The sequence below is a fragment of the Thecamonas trahens genome (assembly GCF_000142905.1).
Source record: "Thecamonas trahens ATCC 50062 unplaced genomic scaffold supercont1.47, whole genome shotgun sequence".
NCBI classification, from domain to species: Eukaryota; order Apusomonadida; family Apusomonadidae; genus Thecamonas; species Thecamonas trahens.
Window position 1 is genome coordinate 181,505 of NW_013657633.1, and position 20,141 is coordinate 201,645.

The 20,141-nt window shown below is 64.4% G+C and overlaps 5 protein-coding genes across 5 annotated transcripts; 3 read left to right on the top strand and 2 right to left on the bottom strand.

Moving 5' to 3' along the window:
- Positions 1 to 134: 134 nt before the first annotated feature.
- On the top strand, positions 135 to 2,511 carry AMSG_09271 (Cyp27a1 protein; the record flags this gene model as incomplete). Its single annotated transcript, XM_013899208.1, has 2 exons — positions 135 to 1,760; positions 1,924 to 2,511. The coding sequence occupies 2 exons, from the start codon at positions 135 to 137 to the stop codon at positions 2,479 to 2,481; spliced, it is 2,184 nt and encodes a 727-aa protein (XP_013754662.1). The 3' UTR covers positions 2,482 to 2,511.
- Positions 2,512 to 2,775: 264 nt separating this feature from the next.
- Positions 2,776 to 4,767, top strand: AMSG_09272 (fructose-2,6-bisphosphate 2-phosphatase; the record flags this gene model as incomplete). Its single annotated transcript, XM_013899209.1, has 2 exons — positions 2,776 to 2,823; positions 2,875 to 4,767. The coding sequence occupies 2 exons, from the start codon at positions 2,776 to 2,778 to the stop codon at positions 4,765 to 4,767; spliced, it is 1,941 nt and encodes a 646-aa protein (XP_013754663.1).
- A 221-nt stretch (positions 4,768 to 4,988) lies between these two features.
- On the bottom strand, positions 4,989 to 5,824 carry AMSG_09273 (uncharacterized protein; the record flags this gene model as incomplete). Its single annotated transcript, XM_013899210.1, has 2 exons — positions 4,989 to 5,309; positions 5,810 to 5,824. 2 exons carry the CDS (start codon positions 5,822 to 5,824, stop codon positions 4,989 to 4,991), a joined length of 336 nt encoding a protein of 111 aa, XP_013754664.1.
- Positions 5,825 to 10,638: 4,814 nt separating this feature from the next.
- Positions 10,639 to 13,840, bottom strand: AMSG_12247 (uncharacterized protein; the record flags this gene model as incomplete). The annotated part of the gene is made up of 4 exons (XM_013899247.1): positions 10,639 to 11,094; positions 11,139 to 11,684; positions 12,137 to 13,757; positions 13,800 to 13,840. The coding sequence occupies 4 exons, from the start codon at positions 13,838 to 13,840 to the stop codon at positions 10,681 to 10,683; spliced, it is 2,622 nt and encodes an 873-aa protein (XP_013754701.1). The 3' UTR covers positions 10,639 to 10,680.
- Positions 13,841 to 16,531: 2,691 nt separating this feature from the next.
- On the top strand, positions 16,532 to 20,140 carry AMSG_09278 (uncharacterized protein; the record flags this gene model as incomplete). Its single annotated transcript, XM_013899211.1, has 2 exons — positions 16,532 to 18,009; positions 18,039 to 20,140. 2 exons carry the CDS (start codon positions 16,532 to 16,534, stop codon positions 20,125 to 20,127), a joined length of 3,567 nt encoding a protein of 1,188 aa, XP_013754665.1. The 3' UTR covers positions 20,128 to 20,140.
- Between the last annotated feature and the right edge of the window lies 1 nt (position 20,141).

The following is a 20,141-nucleotide window of genomic DNA, read 5'->3' on the forward strand; positions in this document are numbered from 1 at the left end:
ATGGAGCTGCTTCGGAATGGTACGGGGGGGGGGGGGGGGGGGGGGGGGGGGGGCGGAGCGACAGGCGCGTGCGGTGCGGGGGGAGGGGGATGGTGGCAGCTAGGGAGCACATCGCACTCTAGTTTTGGCTTGGTATGGAGGTGGGCGGCTTTGTGACGGTGGCTGGACTCGTTTGGGCTGTGGTGTACCTGGCGGTTGGACTGGCTCTCGCCGTCTTGGCTCTCTACCTGTACTTGCAGTATGTGTGGAGAGTGGGCAAACGGCTGGCTGTTCCGCTGCTCCCGCCGCGGTTCCCGCTCGGATCGGCGGCGATCTTCTCGGATCTGGCAAGGGCTGGCGGAAGGCGACGTGAGTTCAACCTCTTCCGCCATCTGCATCACGTCTTTCTCAATCCGCGTGAGTGGCTCGTAGATCTGCATCTTGACGAGACTGCCGAGCGTGATGCTCGCGGCGCGCCGCGCGCCATCCAGCTGTACTTTGCCACGCGGTCCATGCTTGTGCTGCGGACGCGCGAAGATCTGCAGGTCATGCTGGGGAGCAAGGCATGCGCTGGGCGGATTGTGTCGGCCATTGGCAACGAGATCTTCCGCCAAAAGGGTATTGTCTTTATCTCGGACATGCCCAAGTGGAAGGTCCATCGGTCTGCAGCACTGCGGGGCCTCCTTCGCCCCTCATTTCTCAAGCGCCTGTTTGCGACATCGATGGTGCCGGTGGCGGATGACTTTGTGGCTCACGTTGAGGCGAGCGGCACGGTGTTTGACGTTGCAGACCTCTCGGCGCTTACTCTTGAGATCATCGGCGAGGCCGCGCTCTCGCTCTGCCTCTGCTCATTCCCGCGAGCCTCACTCAAGGGCGGCACCGGCGCAAAAAGCGACGATCTGGCGTCTCTAGCCGCGTTCCGTGACTCTGTTCACGGCATTCTCCGCGGGCTCACTCTTCTGGGCACCAAGCCGGGCCTGCTCCTTCCGTTCTATTCGGCCGAGCGGGCCAAGGTCCAGGCGGCGTCGCGAGTTATGATGGAGTTTATGGAGGCGTTCATCGCGCAGCGCAAGGCGGCACGGGCGAACGGGAGCCACGCCACGCCGTCGGGCGAACCGGACTTTCTGGATATTCTGCTCGAGTCGGCCGAGGCCGAGGAAGCCGACAGCGTCGCAGGTGAGGCGCACTTTACCCATGCCGACATTGCGTACACGCTGCAGGACATGATGATTGCTGGGCATGAGACGACATCGCACACGCTCGCATGGGCCCTCTTCTTCCTTGCGCAGGATCGTGAGCTCCAGGAGCGGGTGGCGAACGAGGTGGTGGGGGCGTGGGGCCCGGACGGCGAGCCCGAGTACGCCTCGCTTGCCTCGCTCGACCTCGTCCAGGCCGTGATCAAGGAGACGCTGCGGCTGCGGCCGACGGTGCCGTCGCTGATGCGGCGGACGCTCGAGGATACCGAGATCAACGGGCTGGCGGTACCCGCCGACACCGTCATTATGGGTGCACCGTACACGCTCGGCCTGGATCCGGACGAGTACCCGTCGCCCGAGACCTTTGACGCCGACCGCTGGCTGGCAAATCCGGGTCTCAAGCTCCCGTTTGTCTTTGGCGCCGGTCCACGCTCATGCATCGGTGAGCGGATGGCAATGATTGAGGCCAAGCTCGCGCTCAGTGTCTTTGTCCGCGCTTTTGCCTTTACCCTCATCACTCCGCCGGACGACGTCGACATGTTCCAATCGATCACCATGTGCCCGCATCCCAAGCTCGAGCTCTCAGTCTCTCGGCGTGTGGTGTGATGAGCAACATAAAGCCATTGTCTGATGTCTGAGTGATCCTCTTCAAAGTCAGGTCGCCCGATCTGGGAGTTGGGGACGGGCGGGGGCGAAGGGGGGGGGGGGGGGGGGGCTTGTTCGGCGGGTGTTGGTGGCGGGCGAACAGGGCCTGCTCTCGATGCTGCGGAAGCTGAAGAAGACCGATAAGGAGGTGCGTATTCTGCTGCTGGGGCTGGACAATGCAGGGAAGACGTCCATTCTCAAGAAGCTGGCCAAGGAGGACATCTCGCACACGATGCCGACGCAGGGCTTCCATGTCAAGTCGATCCAGCAGGAGAGCTTCAAGCTCAACGTGTGGGACATTGGCGGGCAGCGGACCATCCGGCCGTACTGGCGCAACTACTTTGACAACTGTGACGCACTGGTCTACGTCATCGACTCGGCGGACGAGCGGCGGCTGGAGGAGACCGGTTTTGAGCTCAACGAGCTGCTGGAGGAGGACACGCTGTCAGGCATCCCGCTCCTGCTCTTTGCGAACAAGCAGGATCTCATTTCTGCCCTCGACCCGGCAGACATTGCTGACGGCCTCAACCTCTACGCCATCCGCGATCGCCAATGGCAGATCCAGGCGTGCTCGGCCAAGACCGGAGACGGTCTGGAGGAGGGCATGAAGTGGGTTGTCGACTCTATTAGCTCGGGCTCGGGTGCGGGGCCGTCGTCTTAAGCTGGACCAGCAACCGTGTACCGTGTACCATGTACCATGTAGAGGAGCAAGCTAAAGTCAAGCCAAGTCGGCGCGGCAAGCCGCCAACCAAGCGAGCCGCCAAACCTAAGCGAGCCGCCAAACCCAGGCGAGCCATCAGCCCAATCGCCGCCGAAGGCCACTCACCCGCACAATGATGGGCCCACGCACCCTACCCACACAGCCACAGGCCACACGGCCACGCACCCCTCTCTTCCGACTCATCCCTCAGTTATGGCATCCCCGTCGTCTGTTCGGGAGGAAGAGTCACCGCTCATGCGCAAGACTGTCCGTGTCCCCTTCTACTTTCCCGCCGACGCCAAAGTAGGCACCGGGACTGGAGAAGGAGCTGGGGAGGGAGCTGGGGCGGGAGAGAGCAACGTGGCTGACGTCGTCCTTGCTGGCTCGTTTGATGGATGGAGTGGCCGGATTCCGCTGACCCTGGAAGGGAGACACTATGAGACATCGCTGACGCTCCGGCCGGGCATCTACTCGTACAAGTTTGTGGTCAATGGCAAGTGGACGCTCGCGCCGCATCAGGCGACGGTGGTGGACGAGAACGGGCACGTGAACCACTGCATCAGCGTGACACTGCCGAGCAGCTCGTCGACGTCGTTGGAGAGCATGGTGCCGGCGCATTTGCAGGTGGCAACGGCGCCGGCAGGGTCGGCGACAACGTCGACGTACAACACGCCCGCGGCGTCCCCGAACCCCTCGGCGTACGACATGAGCGAAGAAAACGATGAGGAGCTGTCGGACTTTGGCTCGGACGTGGACGAGCTGGCCACCAGCCTGGCGTCGGTCACCCACCCACTGGTCATCCACGGTGGGCCGGCGTATGGGTCGGCGATTCTGCAGAACCAGTTGCTGCTCGATGGGGTCTTCCGCGTCGACAACTCGAACGAGGCCAAGGCCGGCGAGCGCAAGCTGGTCTTGGCCATGGTCGGCCTGCCGGCGCGTGGCAAGTCATTTATTGCGCAAAAGCTGCAAAGGTACCTAAAGTGGATCGGGTTTGAGACCAAGATCTTCAACAACGGCATGTATCGCCGCGACAACATCGGCTCGTACCTCTCGCACGACTTTTTCCGGGCCGACAACCGCGACGGCGTCGAAGCGCGGTCGCGAATGGCGCGGATGGCGCTGGCGGACATGTGCGCGTGGTTTGCCGAGGACCCCAAGCACCACATTGGCATTCTCGACGCCACCAACTCGACCCGAGCGCGGCGCAAGTTTGTGGTCAACTACCTCAAGACGCCGTCAACGTTCTCGGTCAAGGTTGTGTTTATCGAAGTCATCTGCAACCGGCCTGAGGTCATCAAGCGCAACGTGCTGCACAAGCACAAGTTCTCGCCCGACTACGCCGGGATGACCGAGGACGAGGCCGTGTCAGACTTTACCGAGCGCATTGCCCACTACGAGGCGGCGTACGAGCCAGTTCAGGAGCGGTCCGTCTCGTTCATTCGGCTCTTTGACGTCGGACGCGAGACGCAGACCAACCGGATCAAGGGCTACCTCCCGACCAAGATCGTGTTCTTCCTCATGAACATGCACATTGTCCAGCGGCCGATCTACCTCTCGCGCCACGGCGAGTCCGAGTTTAACCGGCAAGACCGGATCGGCGGCGACTCGCCGCTCACTCTTTCGGGCCTCAAGTATGCCGAGGCGCTCGGCGAGTGGATGGAGAAGGAGACCGACCACGACACCTCGGGCTACCTCCGCGACCTCGACTCGGACCTCATCATTTTTACCTCGACCATGGTGCGGACCATCCAGTCGGCGGAGAAGATCAAGTGCGCCCAGCTGCTGCGATGGAAGGCGCTCGAGGAGATCTCGGTCGGCATCTGCGACGGCATGACGCCTGCCGAGTTTGAGGCGACGTACCCCGACGAGTACGCCGCCCGCATCGCCGACAAGCTCCGCTACCGCTACCCGCGTGGCGAGGGCTACGAAGATCTCATTGCCCGCCTCGAGCCGGTCATCTTTGAGCTCGAGCGCCAGGTCCTTCCGGTCCTGGTCATCGGCCACCAGGCCGTCCTCCGCTGCCTTTACGGCTACCTCATGGGCTTGGACATCGAGGAGGTCCCCCACACCCCCATCCCGCTCCACACCGTCATCCGTCTTGTCCCGCGCGCCTACGGCACAGAGGAGACCCGCACGCTCCTGCACCCGCTCGACAACGCGGACGACCACGAGTCCGGCTCGCTCCGCGCCGAGCCGTCGCCGCTGGCCTCGGCAGCGTCAAGCGACACCTCGCCGCTGGGATCGTAGCTTGCGCTGCGCACATTGACTGCTATAAACTCAACGTTGCTTGGCTGGCCGAGTGAGTTCGCTTTTATCACACCGGTTTGGGCTTGTCGCAAGCCAGCCAACATGACCGGCCTGCCGGGCCAGCTTCGGATGTTGTCGATCTCGAGCACAGCGAGTGCAGGTGGAGGAGAGGGAGTGCAGATGGAGAGAGAATCGCAGGAGGCGATGTAAGCGAGAGGGCCTTACGACTCGTACTCGTACTCGTACTCGGCGCTGGCCTCCTCGTACTCGTCCGAGTCGGCATCCGAGTCGACGTACTCGTCCGAGTCGGCGTACTCGTAGCTGTAGTTGCCAACCTCGGCATCCACGGCACGCTTGTGAGCAGCAACGACCTCGTCGTCATCATCGCAGCAGCCGCGCTTGGCGAGGAAGTACGCACCGACGAAAACGAGAATGGCAACAATGACGATGCCCACGAGCAGAATGATCCCATCCTCATTGTCCAGTCCAAGCGTCTCAGCCCGGGCAGGCGCCACACAGAGTGCCGCAGCAAGAGCAAGACTCTATGTCCAAAGCCCACCGTCCAGACGATGCCAACGACCACGACCATGACCACGACCACGACCATGACCACGACCACGATTCCACGACCATGACCACGACCACGATTACGACCACGACCACGACCATGACCACGACCACGACCACGACCACGACCACGACCACAACCACGACCACATGTACCGAGAGCCCCCCGCCACCAACCAGAAAGAGCGAGCAAACAGCATGATGAGAAAAAGGGCAAGTGAGTGGGTGGTAGCAAGCAGAGTAGCTATGTCATATTCCCTTCCCCCTTCCCCTTACCCCCTTCCCCCTTCCCCCTTCCCCCTCCCCCCCCTTCCCCACCTTCCCCCTGCAAACACCCGCACCGACCACTGTTCGTTCCCTCTCGCTACCCACGCTGCCGCTCTCTCCCCCCCCCCCCTGCCACCGGCCACCAGTACCACCCTCCCCCCTCCTCCCTCCCCCTCCTCCCCTCCTCTACTACTGCCACTGTACATACCGCAGTAGTGAACATTGTAAATGTGTGGGGAGAGTGATGTGGAAGTGAGCCAGTAGGTGCGTCGGCACTGGCATGGTAGTGCATGTAACCCGGGGAGGGGAAGGGAGAGTGTCTTCCGGGGGGAGGAGGAGGCGAAAACGATACGGCTGAGGGAAGGAATGGTGGAGGGCGGGTGAAAAGCGGAGAGTCGTTGGGGGATTTTTTTGGCGGGGGGGCGGGGGAGGGGGAGGGGGAGGGAGGGGGAGCGTATCCCCTCCCCGATTCCCCTTGTTGGAGGGTGGGGAGGGGGCTAAACTGGGGATAAGGAACGGGGGGACGGGGGGGGAGGGAGGGAGGGAGGGAGGGAGGGGGGTAGCATCTTTATCGTCATCGTCACTATCGCCATTGTCATTATCATCGTCGTCGCCGTGGCTGTCCTTGTCGTCGTCACGTCAAACCGTCGGGTAGCATAGTGGTCGTCATGGTCGCTATCGCTGTCATTGCCATCAACATCGTCGTCGTCGTCGTTGTTATCATCTTCATCATCGTCTTCGCCGCCATCATCATCGTTGTCGCCAACATCAAGCTTCTCACGCCATCGCCCACGTGTAACGGCAGTCACATGGGAAGTCGGAGCGAGGCGACCGACGACCACCTTCCACACACACACACACCGCCACAACGACACACCGACACAGAGACAAAGACAGAGACAAAGACAGACACACCTCACACACACACACACACACACACCACCACCACCACCACCACCACCACCACCACCGCACCACCACCACCACCACCGCATACCTGTCATTTACGTTGGCTATGGCCGCAAGCTCGTCGTCGTCGTCGGGCGAGGCCGAGGTTGTTTGGATTCCCGACGTGGAGAAGGGGTATGTGCTTGCGAGTGCCGAGACCCATCCTGATGAAGCGGACGAGTACCTTGTGCGGAGGCTTGGGAAGCAGTACGAGCGAGAGGATCCTGTGGCGATGGCCAAGAGCAAGACGTATCCGCGGAATCCTGAGACTCAAGATGGCGTGCCGGACAACACCCAGCTGATGCACCTGCACGAGGCCTCGCTGCTGCACAATCTTGGGGCGCGGTATGCCAACGACATCATCTACACGTACACGGCGTACATTCTCATCGCCGTCAACCCGTACAAGTCGTTGCCCATCTACTCGCCCGAGACGCTCAACTCGTACCAGGGCAAGGCCATCGGCGTTCTCCCGCCGCACGCCTACGCGGTGGCCGACCGTGCGTACCGGTCGATGAAGGCATCAGGCGCATCGCAGTCGATCATCATTTCGGGCGAGTCCGGCGCCGGCAAGACCGAGACCGCAAAGATTGCCATGCGGTATCTGGCGGCGACGGGCGGGACCCACTCGGGCGTCTCGATGGGCTCGCTCGAGTCGCGGATCATTGCGGCCAACCCGATTCTGGAGGCGTTTGGTAATGCCAAGACGCTGCGGAACGACAACTCGTCGCGGTTCGGCAAGTTTACCAAGATCCTGTTTGACGCTGGGGCTCACGTGTGCGGCGCGTCGATTGTGACGTATCTGCTGGAAAAGTCGCGGATTGTGCAGCAAGCCGGGGGCGAGCGCAACTATCACGTCTTCTACCAGCTTCTCGCTGGAGCGAGCGAGGAGGAGGCGGCGCGGTGGAAGGTAGCGGGCATGGGCCCGGACGACTTTCACTACACCAACCAGTCTGGCTGCTCGACGCTCGACGACGTCGACGACGGTGCCGAGTTCCTCGCCATGCGGCAGGCGATGGTGGAGCTTGGCTTTGACAACGAGCCTGTGGAGGACATTTTCCGGATTGTGGCAGGCCTCCTCCACCTCGGCAACGTGACCTTTGCCGAGGCGCGCGGCTCGTCGGGCGGAGTGCGGATCGGCGACAGTGCGGCGCTCGCCGCCGCCGCCGAGCTCCTGGCTGTGCCGGAGGACGCGCTCGGGGCGCGGCTGTGCACGCGAACGATTGTGACGCGCGGCGAGACGTTCACCAAGCCGCTCTCGGAGCAGGAGGCTGTGTACTCGCGCGACGCTCTGGCTAAGCTCGTGTATGCGCGGGTGTTTGACTACCTGGTGGCGGTCATCAACGAGAGCCTGACCGGGAGCGAGTCACTCTCGTTCATCGGTGTCCTCGACATCTACGGCTTTGAGTACTTTGAGGACAACTCGTTTGAGCAGCTTTGCATCAATCTGGCGAACGAGAAGCTGCAGCAGCACTTTAACCACCAAGTTCTCCGGCAAGAGCAGGAGATTTACGACCGCGAGGGCATTGTGTGCAAGAAGATCGAGTTTGTGGACAACCAGGACGTGATCGACCTCATCGAGAAGGGCATTCTTCCGACGCTCGACGAGGAGGTGCGGCTGCCGCGCGGCTCGCCGCAGGGCTTTTGCTCCAAGGTCCACTCGGGCCACTCGAGCTCAAAGCGGCTGGGGCGGCCCAAGCCGTCGCGGACGTCAAAGGTCCGGCTGACGGCCGACGAGGGCTTTGTCATCAAGCACTTTGCAGGCGAGGTGACCTACAACGCGGCGTCGTTCCTGGACAAGAACAACGATGCGCTCAACCCGGATCTTGCCGCAATTGTGGGCTCGTCGGGCCTGGGGCTCATGGGCGAGCTGTTTTCGGAGGAGGCCAAGGGCGAGAGCGGAAGCGGAAGCGGGCGGCGGTCGCGGCGCAAGGCGTCTGTGGGATCCAAGTTTGTCAAGCAGCTCGGCGAGTTGATGACGGACCTCGAGGCGACAGACTCGCACTTTGTGCGGTGCCTCAAGCCCAACTCGGTCAAAAAGAGCGGGGTGTACGACGGAAAAATGGTGCTCGACCAGCTGCGGTGCTCGGGAATGCTCGAGGCGCTGCTGCTGATGCACGAGGGCTTCCCGACCCGGTGCCCGTACGAGGTTCTCTACGACCGATACAAGGACGTGGTGCCACCGGTCATTGCGGCGCTCGACTCTGCGTCGTTCTGCGAGGCGCTGTTCATGGCGCTCGAGGTGGACGCGTCCGAGTTCCAGCTCGGCATCACCAAGGTGTTCTTCCGGGCAGGCCGGCTGGCGTTTCTGGACGAGCTCCGTGGATCCGAGTACACGCAGCTGGCGGACGACATTGCGGAGAAGGTTGTCCGGTGGCTTGCGGCGAAGCGGATGAAGCGGGTGATCAACGCAATGCGGGCGTCGCTGCGAATGTCGACGCGGCTTGCCCAGCGGGCGGCGGGCGCCAAGCTTGCCGGCGCGTTTGGCGCCGTGTACCTGCTGGCCTCCTCGTTGCTGCCGGCGGCGAAGCGAACGCAGGCCGGGCTTGCGGCAGCGAAGATCCAGGCAACGTACAAGGCGTACAAGGCGCGGGCGGCGTTTGTGGCCAAGCGCAAGGCGGCGGTGGCAATCCAAGCCATTGCGCGCGGCATGCTGGTCTACCGCGAGTACGGCCCGATTCTCGCGCAGCGTGCGGCGGAGCGCGCGGCAGCGGCAGCAGCGGCGGCGGCGGAGCTCGAGGCGCTGCGGGCCGAAGAGCGGCAGCTGCGGATTGCAGCCGAGAAGCAGCGGCTGGAGGTGGAGCGCGCGGCGGCAGCCGAGCGGGCGCGCGTGGCAGAGGAGAAGCGCGCCCGGGAGGCGGCAGCGGCCGAGGCCGAGGCGTCTGCCGAGGTCCGGGCTGAGGTCGAGGCGGCGTTTGCTGAAAAGCTGGCGGCAATGGAGGCCGAGCGCGAGGCCGAGCGGGCGGCCGAGGCTGAGCGGGCGCAGGCAGAGAAGGGCGCACTGGCGGCCATGGAGGCCAAGCTTGCAGAGCTGGCATCGCAGGTGCAGGCGGCCGAGTCGACCGAGGCGAACGCAGCCGAGGCCGCGCGGTCGTCGGAGCGTGATCTGCAGATCGAGGTTCGGCTCCGCGAGCTCGAGCGCGTGGTCAAGGTCCTTGGCGAAGAGCTCGTGGAGGAGCGGCGGAAGCGTGAGGAGCTGGAGAAGACGGTGCGGAAGCTCAAGGCGTCGACGGCGGTTGCGAGCGGGAGCGGGGGCGGAGCCCGGTCCACCCGGACGACGACGTCCGGGAGCGGCAAGGCAGCCGGAAGCGGCGGATCAGGCGCTGGCGGCGCGGCCGCCGCCAGTGAGTCTGACGACTATGTTCTGGTGGAGGCCGGGGCGAGCGGCGCCAACGGAGCAGATGGTGCAGACGGCGCTGGCGGCGGAGCCGCGGTGGATCCGCTTGAGCCGCTCCGCGCGCTGAAGAAGAAGCGGCGGAAGGCCAAGGGTTCGTCGTCGCGAAAGAAGATTGTGCCGCGGGCCAAGGTCTCGACGTCGCCGGAGCCGGTGGTCCGGCTCATCAAGGCTGTGGAGGACATCCGGGCGCACTTTGGGTCGAGCGTCTCGTCGTCTGCAGCACGTGCGGCACTCGGCGACGACTGCAAGAACCCGGACATCGGGCGGCTGGTGCGCGGGCAGCTCTGCTCGGCGCTTGTGCGGATTTTCTGGCACGGGTACAAGAGTGCCAAGCTGCTGGGGCGGCACCACCTTTGGGCGTTCTTCAACGACGTGCGCAAGAAGCTCGATGAGGTGGACAAGCAGTCGCAGCTCTCGCTCTCGCGCGCGGTCGAGGTTGTCAACCACTCGCATGAGCTTGTGCGGAACAACGACATCAAGTTCCGGTCGCTTGTCTGCTACGGGCTCAACTACAAGATCCTCCACGTGTGGATTGCGCTTCTCAGCGAAGACGAGCCGGTGGTCAAAAAGTGGTTTGAGGAGTGGTCGTTCATCCGGTCGCCGTCGATCCGGGCGCAGGTCATTGCCGCGCTCAACGTCTTGGTCGAGTTCCCGTTCTGCATGTCGCTGGACATGGAGATTTCGGCGTGGGATTTGTAAAGGGATGTTTTACACATGTAGAGGGCAATACTTAACTAGCCGATGAGGCGAGAGGCGTCATCAGGGGGGAACTTGGTCTGGGCCCAGGTGATGAGGCGCTTGACCGACTGAATGTACTTGCGGGAGCGGTCGTCGTTGAGTACGTGGGCAACCTTGTGGGCCGAGATGCGCTCACGACCCGAGCGCTCGTGGATGCCAACCATGGTGACGCCGATGGGCCACGGCGCGTTGCCGATGGACATGTCGACAAAGTGGCCCATGGCATTGATGTAGTCGCGGCCGTTGAGCTCGCGAACAATGGCGTCGAGGCCGGCGAGGATCTCGGGATGAACCTGCTTCCGGACCAGCTCCTCAAACAGCGGCTGGAGATAGGAGCAGGTCTGAGCATACTTTGCGGTGGTCCGGCGGCCGTCGCGGGTGGCGCGCTCGGTGACAGACCGGGCGTCGAGCTCGGCACCCACAAATGAAGCAGACGCGAGAAACAGAACAGAACGCGCTCGTAGACATCGGCCGGGATCTTGCCGAGGTAGACCTCGCCGTACTCGGCGCCGGTCCCGCGCTCCGCAGGCCGAGCAGCCGACAGGGCCTCGATCTGCTCCTCCAGCAGGCGCTCACTCTCTGCCTTGAGCGCACGTGAGTACTCGTTGGCCTCGCCAGTTCGGAACTCGCCCTCGTGCAGCAGCAGCTTGCGCAGACGGGCGGCGCGGGCGGCGTCCGTCTCGCCAAAGTAGGTCACCACCTCGCTGCGGGCACGCAACGCAGCCTTGACCGCATCGACCTCCATGGCCTCGCCATCGTTCTCTACACCAATACTATCAGTAGCCTGGTTAGCGTCGGCAGCCGTGGTAGCCGCCGTGGTCGCGGCTGCGGGAGCTGCGGCAGCCGTGTCGGTCGGCGCGAGCGTGGTGTGCGACGCGGGAGCGGTCTGTGCCTTCACGACTTCGGCGACGGGATCAAAGCGCTTCTCTGCAGTCTGAGCAGCTCTAGCCAGTGCCTCTGCCCGACGAGCAGCAGCCTCTGCCGCAGCAGCAGACGCCTGCTGCTCATCGAGCTCCCTCCGTGTCAGATACTTGCGTCGCTTGTGTCGCCGTCCGTCGTCGCCCTCGCTGTCGCTCTGCCCCTGCCTCGCCTTGCTAGCGGGCTGGCTCTTGCCCTCGCTGCCGGCCTTGCGCTTCAGTTGGCTCCGCTTGCGCGCCAGCATGGCTTGGAGCTTGTCCATGGTGGGAGGGGGGGTGTTGGGGGGAAGGGGGGGGTGGGGGTGGGGTGGTGGCGGGGAATGACCGAGTGGAGGGATGAGCAGTGAGCAGGTGTGTGGTCGGTGGCTGCTGTTCAATGGGCTGGGCCAGGCTGAGCTGAGCTGAGCTGGGCTGAGGGGTGTCTCGGAACAGGATTGGGCTGAATCAGGCTGGAACGAGCCATGCGGTGCGTTGGGCCGAGGTGTGGGCCGAGCGTGAGTCAAGATCTGGCTCGGATCCGTCCCTCCCACACAACACAGCTCAGGCCAAAGATGAGTAGCGCGCCGGCGGGAACGAGGCCGGCGAGTGCAGCCTTGCCGCTGGAGACGCCGGCGATGACAAAGGCGGCCATGAAAGAAGCCCATACAAATACCATGCCAACAAGGGCACCAGTAGCCCAGGTGACCTGTCGCTGGACAATTCGTGCAGGATCAGCCGGACGCGGCCGAGGCTGGCCAGTCTCGGCATCGGCCAGCGGATCGGCAACAGCCAAGACTTGGACCCGCCCTTCGCCAACCTCGCTCGAGCTCTGAGACGAGGAAGACGAGGAGGAGGAAGAGGAGGAGCCGATGCTGGATGAGTTGGGATCGCGGCCACTCTTGGCTGAAGCAACGGCAGCATCAATCGAATACCGCTGGAGGGCAGGGGTGAAGCCGTCGGGCGCGCCCTCCAGGTCTGTTGGCAGTGGCCCGAGATTGTCGTAGCAGGGAGCATCAGCGGACGAAGCCGACGGTTCCGACGACGGAGCAGATGGCGGAGCAGCGTGGCGGACGACGGCTGGGCTCGCGGCCGGGCTGGCAGTAGTGCTTGCTTCGTCTGACGAGTCGGATGTAGAGATGAGCGACGAGCGCGAGCCCATGAGATTGACAGCGGCCGCGGTCGAGTCAAGTAGGGTGTACGTCGCCATGCGCTTCGAAAGGAGCGGCATGCGCGCCGGGGTGGCGACGAGGCGGAGGAAGGAGGCACGATCAAGGACAACACACTTGACAGAGAACGAGGCGATGACGTCGGCGTTGCGGGCGCACTGAGCCATGAGCGCAACCTCGCCAAAGTAGTCGCGCGAACCAAGGGTGGCCAAAATAGCTGTTTCACCGTCCGGGGAGGTCTGTTCGACTCTGACATGGCCTGTGTCGATGATGTAGAAGCGGTCGGCGGCGGAGTCGCCCTGGCGTACAATGTACTCGCCGTCGGAGAAGACAGCCTCACCGAGGACGTCGGCGATCTGACCGAGCATGGAGGCGTCTGCGCTGCGGAAGAGCGGAACGTCGCGAAGGAACTCCTGGTAGCGGTCGCGCTTGGCGAGGGTCGAGTCCATGAGAATGTAGTTAAAGGTGACGCGATCGAGGGCCCAGAGGACCGAGTCCTTGACAGCAGTGCAGGTTGCAGCACGCGGGGCGTTGTACATGAGGGCGAGCTCGCCAAAAGCGCCCCCAGCGGTGACGGTCAGGACCTTTGCGGTCGGGCCGCCGCCGGAAGGGGTGACAAAGATGTCAAACTTGCCAGAGTCAACAATGTAGAAGTAGTCGCCCGGGTCGCCCTGGCGGATGATAGAGGTGCCGGCGACGGTGGGGAGCTCAAACATGGCGTTGACGACCACTGTCAACTGGTCGGCATCGAGATGGCGGAAGAGAATGTGACCGGCAACCGCCGATCGGATGCGGGCCTTGGCCTCGGGCGTCTTGGCGTGTTGCGGCGGTTTGAAGCCGGTCTTGCGCGGACGGAGGACTTCGGCCGAGATGGAGCCCCGCCGACCACGCCCGCCAAGTGCTGCAATCGTAGGCGAGCGGAGAGAGCCTTGGCTCGCATGGCGCATCGATGCTCCCGCTTGCGCATCAACAGCTGCCGCAGGCGATGACGACGACGAGTTGGACGACGAGCTGCCGTTACCCGCCGCAGGAGCCACTGGCACCAGAGGGGACGCAGGTATGCCGGACGCCGGGAGCAGTGCGGCAGGGTCCATTGGGCAGGTAGTGGTAGGGGGTTGTAGAGGGGAGGGGGAGGGGGGGGGAGGAGGAGGGGGGCGAGTGGACTGCCAAGGGGCCGGTCAGTGTTGGTGGCTGTGGCGGGAAGGAGGTGGGGAGGGTGAGCGGTTGGCAACATGGTTGACCATGGAGAGGGAAAGTGGGGATGATTGCAGAAAAAAAATGTAGAGCATGGCTGACAATGTCTTGAACGGGTGCTCATGGGCATACTGTTGATGGTGGCAAGGACGGGGATGGAAAGGTAGTGATCGAGGTGGGGAGAGCAAAGAGGAGCAGGGGGGAGGGGGGGGAGGGGTTTAAAGGTGATGGAATAGTGGGGGGGGAGGGGATGGTTGGGATCGGAGAAGATGATGAGGTTTTTCCCGGCAGAGCACAAAGTGGTTTGGGAGGCAGTAGATGGCAAGCTACGGGTGCTCATGAGGCGAAGAGGATGTGGGAGGTTGTAGATGTGTGAGGACGTGGATGGTGGTGGCAGTGTGTGGGCCTGTGCATGTTGTCTACTACACATGATGGCTGTGTGTGCTGGAGAAGAGCACCAAAGCAAAGGATTACCGACGACGCAAGATCAGTCGATTTAGCAACCCACATCATCACGTGGGCTGTGAGAGTGCTGCGCATGCACTGTTGGTGGGGTGTGTGGCAGACGAATAGCGACAACGTCCTTACGTCAGCAGGAGTTGTTCCTGCCACAGATCGATGAGCCCTTCTTGCTCCCCCTTGACCGTCCTCGTGCCCCGCCCCGCCACCCCCGTCCCATCCGTCCGACCTCCTCTCTTGTCCTGCGGACACATCACACACAGCGCATAGGCCATGGTACCCTCCACACCCGCCAGCCCCACGCCGATCATCCAACGACATCCCTTCCATCCGATCTGTCTGTGGCATGTCCTTGCCACAGATCGATGGCGCCCAACTGGCGTCCGATCCCAGCCTCCTCCCTCCCCTCCTTTGGGTCGTCCCCACTCGACGCCACACAGAGGGGAGGGTGTTTGGGATGGAAGTTGAGGGCACAGACGTGGTCAAGCTCATACTGCAGTTCCTCAACGAGGCGTCGCTTCCTGAGACTGCAGCGGCGCTCTCGGCAGAGTCGCAGGTCACGCTTGCTGCGCCGGCGGCGCCGGCCACGGTGGCGTCGGTGACGGCGGCCACGGCTGCCGGGGCGTGGCACTCGGTCCTGCCGCATCTGACGGCGACGCCGCTGCCGGCACAGCTTGCAGCGGATCTGGGAGCGGCGGCTGCAGGCGATCTGGCGGGCTCTTTGTCGGCGACGTCGGCTGCTGATCGCTCCGCGCTCGCCTCGGCCTTGGCGGCGTCGCTGGACGATCTTCCGCCGTCGCAGCTCCTCTCGCTCCTCGCAGCCGGGCTGCGGTTTGAGGCGAAGGCTGGGCGGGTTGGGACGCTTCTTGCGTCATCGGCGAGTTTGGCGGGCTCGGCGGAGAGCGGCGGCGGGATCCCGTCGGGGAAGGCGGGCTCGCTCAAGGCGGCGTCGGGGATTGCGGCTGTGGCCTTTGCGCCGGCAACGACTGTGGCGCGGCTGGCAACGGCGTGTTGTGACGAGCCGGGCATGGTCGAGGTGTGGGATTGTTCTCGTATGGGCGAGACGTCATCGATCGAGCCGATGATGATCATTGCGGCGCCGTCGGGGTCGGCGGTAACCGCGCTCTGCTACGCGCCTGATGCCTCACTGCTTGTCTCGGCGCACGCCGACGGAGCGGTGGTTGTGGCCGATGCCGCGAGTGGCGAGGTGGTGCGAGTCTTTGAGCCGTTTCACACCGACCGCATCACGTCTGTGACGTTCTGCGGGCCGTCGCGCATTCTCACGACCTCGCTCGATGGCACTGCTAAAGTTGTCGGGCTTGTCGGCGGGCGTGTGCTCCACGATCTCCGAGCGCACTCGGCCTTTGTCTTGTTTGGCCTCGTTCTCGACGACGCGGTGGTCACCGTCGGTGCTGATGCAGAGCTCAAGGCGTGGGACCCGCGGACCGGAGTCAATCTCGGGTCGTACACCCTCGACGGGCCGGCGCGATCGGCGGTGGCGATCGGCAACACGGTGTACGCCGTCTTGTCGACATCGGCCTCCATCCGCGCCATCTCATGGTCGGCTAGCGCGGCTGCCTTTGCGGCTGCAGGCGAGCTCGCGCTCGACGGCGATCCCGTGGGTATCGCGTCGGGAGCACGTCCGTGGCTCTACGTCCTCACTGCAACCGGCGTAGTCCACTGCGTCACCATCGGATCGACAACACCGACCCTGCAGCTTGCAGCCTCTGTTGCCACCGGAAGCGCACTGTCACCCGACACGGCGTTTGCCGCAGCTGCGCCTGCCCGGCCCGCCATTCTTGCTATTGCATCTGGCCGCAAGCTCCGGCTGTGGCAGTAGCCTGTCTTTGCAACCCAATGCCGACACTGATCAACCAGCATGGTGATTACATCGTCGCTTAAAACACGGCGCGTGCAGATCGGGATGGGTGTGAGAGTTGGAAGTCTGCGCTTATGGTTTTGGTAGGAGGCAGGTGGCAACTGGCGGGGTGGGGTGGACGGCCCTCCTTCAAACTCACAAAGGCTTTAAGGCTCGTGAGTCGTGACGCCAGTTGGCACGGTCACACCGCCCGGGCCCCCCCCCCCCCCCCCCCTCACCCCCACCGCCACCACCGTCGGCACCGCACTCCACCATGGCGAGTGCCACTCCCACGAGTCCCACCAGCCGCACAAGCCCATCCTCGTCGTCGACCTCCACAGACTCTGAATACTTGCCCACGCCCTCGCGCCGCACTACTTTGCCGTCCTCGTCCACAGCCTCGGTGACCTCGTCGGCCTCTGGGCCTGGCACTGGGCCTGGCTCGGCCTCCGGCTCGGCCTCGTCTGGCGTGTCTAACCCGCCCATCCGTTCTCTCCCTCCGCTGCCGACGGGGAGCACAGGAGCGGGCAGTGGGGCAAAGGAGAGGCGCAGATCATTGTCATCATCATCATCATGTGAGTCGGTGTCGTCATCGTCGGCATCGGACTTTTCGTCGTGGTCGCTCTCGCAGGAGGAGGTTGAGCAGCACCCGCCGGCGCCACCACCGGCCGACTCGGCGCCATCGTCGCTGCTGCTGGCATACTACGAGCTCGAGCTGAGTCCGCCGCACGAGCCGGTCTTCACTTCGCTGGCGGCTGGCGCGTCGCTCCCGCCGCAGTTTCACCTCTTTGCGGTTCCCATCCCGCCGCGGATCGAGTCGGGCGAGGCGGCCTTTACCCTCAACACGCTCACCTCGGTCTCGGGCGGGAGGAGCTGGCTGGCGACGGTGTCGAGCGGAACGTGTGTGTTTGGCTTTCTTGCTTCGGCGCCTGCGGTGCGGATGCTGAGGACGATAGCGGGGCAGCTCCTGGACGCGGCGTCACCGGACGCGCGGCGGGCGGTGGCGAGCTCGCTCCTCAAGTCAATGCTTGTGGTTCCGGCACCGATGCCAGCCCACTCTGGAGCGCTGCGGCTGACTACGCTTGCGCTCTCGCCGCCAGACCTGGCAGACATTCTCCTTGCGCTGCTGCTGGAGGCCAAGCTTGTGCTTGTGTCGTCGTCGCCGGGGATGCTGTCGTCTGCGGCGCTCGCGGCGCTTGCCCTCCTCGCACCTTTCCCGTGGCCATACGTGTTTGTGCCAATTGTGCCGGCGGTGATGACACAGTACCTTGCTGCGCCGACGCCGTTCATCATGGGCGCGTCGCCGGTGACTGTGGCGGACCAGGTGGGCGACGGGGCGACGGACGTGTGTGTGGCGAGCCTCGACGGGTCTGGGCTTGCTCGGCCGCTGCCTGATGTGTATCTGGAGGCGCCACGGCCGCTGCGCGCGGCAGTGATTGCGGCAATTGTAGCGGGCTCGCGGCCCGAGCTTGAGTGTGCGGACAGGCTCCAGGCTGGTGTGCCGACGGCGCCAGTTCCCACGGTGCTGCTGTCGGCGGTCCGCGCGATCTGGGATCGGCTTCTCGCGGCGCTGCCGTATGCGGTGCGCACGGTGCAGGCCAGCACAGTGCTTGATCGCGGGGTGTTTCTTACGCTCACACTCGCAGCGGAGACGCGGGCTGACGGGAGCGGGTGGGCGTCGCCAGCACTCCTGCCGTGGCTTGCTGCTGTCTCGTCGTCGTCGCTCTTTGCGGCGCTTGTGGATGGAAGCGCGTGCCGGCTCCACGTCCGGATCTTGTCAGCTACCTCCGGACGCTGCCAGCGCTCCGCAACGACGTGGTAGTGCTCTCGCGGGTGATTCCGGAGCTTTTGGCGTCGGCCGAGGATAGCGAGTTACCGTCGGCGCCGCGGCGTGATGCGGCGCGGGCGGTCCTGGGGTCGGCGGCCGGTCGGCTCCTCTTTGCGGCGCTTCTCTCAGCCGAGGCTGGCGGTCCGCAACCGGGCAAGGTGAGTGTGAGCGCGGCCGGGTTTGCAGCACTTGCGAGCCTTGTGGGCACGGCGCTGCGCATTGACGCGGCAGCGGCGCACTATGCTGGAGCACACATGCTTATTCCGCTGCTGACCAAGATTGTCTCGCCGTCGCGGCAGTTCCTTCTTGAGGCTGTGGCCAATGATGATGAGCTAATGGGCGCGCTGAGTCCGCTGCTAGAGGCAAGTGAGCTGTGGGCAGCGGTCTTTGCACATGTGGCGGATGCCGAGGCTGCTCAACACGCATGCACCGACGGAGCGGACGCGGGAGGGCCTGCCGACGACGAGCGCATTGCTGATGTGCTGTTTGGCCACCTGGCTGCGATTGCACACGCGATGGTGACGCTTGGGTGCACCGCATCGGCGGTGCGGGCTTTCGCATCGCGGGCGGCGTATGCGGCGTGCATCGGCGAGTCACGGGCGGCGATGGCGCGGCAGCTTGTGGCCAACCTGTTTCGGGCCAAGACTGAGATGGAGGAGAACGTGGTGACGGACGTCGGTGCGTTGATATCGGCGGGCGAGGAGACGGGCAAGGGGAAGGGAAAGGGAAAGGACAAGGGCAAGAACAAGGACAAGGGCAAGGAGAAGAGCAAGCGGCGGCGGCTTCGGCGCAAGCACAAGTCAAAGAGCGTGGATGCAAGAGCGGGCGCGGACGTTGGCAAAGACGGAGGCGCGAGTGCGGGAGGCGTGGCCTGCGAACTGAGGACAAGACTTCAGCCAGTGGTGGAAGAGGTGCCGTCGGGTGCAGTGCCACTTGTGGGCCCTGTGGTGGGTGCTGTGGTGTGCGGAGAGCTGGCAGCGTGGGGCGGAGCATGCGGTGGGGTTGTCGTCTCGACGCAGCCGCGGCTTGTGCTCCGTGGACACTCTGGGCCTGTGGGCGCACTGGCGTTTGCATCGCGGGCCGGACTGGTGTCCGGCGGGAGCGATGGGCGGCTGTGCGTGTGGCGTGCGGATCCGGAACGTGCTGGCGGATGGCGGGGGTTCTCTGTCTCGCAGACGAGCCACGACAGCGGTGTCCGTGCGCTGGCCTGCGTGTCGTCGCATGCGCTGGACGAGGTTGTGGTGTCTGGCGGCGGTGACGGGGCGGTCATCAAGTGGCAGCTGAGCGGCGACGGCGGCAGCGCCGAGTGGGTGGTGACGCCGCACGGGCGGCTTGCCGGCGGCGTCCGCGATCTTGTGGTGCTGAGCGGAGCGGGGCTTGTCGTGTCTGGCGGCGGCGACGGCCAGGTGGCCGGGCTCTCAGTTGCGAATGGGAGTGAGGCGTGGCGCGTGGATGTTGCGGACGGAGCGGCTGTGACGGCTGTGGCAGGGACGGACGACGGTGGGCTTGTTGTTGCCGGCGATGTCCGCGGCGGGTTTGTGGTGCTCTCCGGAAGCGACGGAACCATTGCGGCGCGTGTGGATCTCGGGTCCGGGGCAGCGTGCGTGGACGCGGTCGGGAGCATGTGGGCGTGCGGAACGCATGGCGGGACAATCGTAGTCGGCTCTGCGTCTGGCCTCCTCGCCACAAAGCGCGTGGTGGCCGAGTCGGGCTCCGGCGCCGGGGTGACTGCGCTCAGTTGGGTGAGCGCATCGCGGCTGGTGGCGGCTGTCGACGGTAGCGTCCGGATGTGGAGCGTGGGCGGCGGTGGGGTGCTTGACGAGCTCGGGCGGCCGGCGCTGCACTCGGTCTGTCCCGGCGGCGGTGGCGTTGTCTGGGTAGGGGTCGGCAGCGGGGGCATGGCGTGGGGCGATGCTGGCGGCGGCGGCGGCCTGGCTGAGGCCGTAGAAGGAGGCCGGGTGGGAGAGGTGGTGAGGCGCCGGCGGAGGCGTAAGACCAAGTCGCGGACCCCGATCTTGGAGGGTGTTGAGTTTGGCCTGTAAAGTTAGCTTCCCTA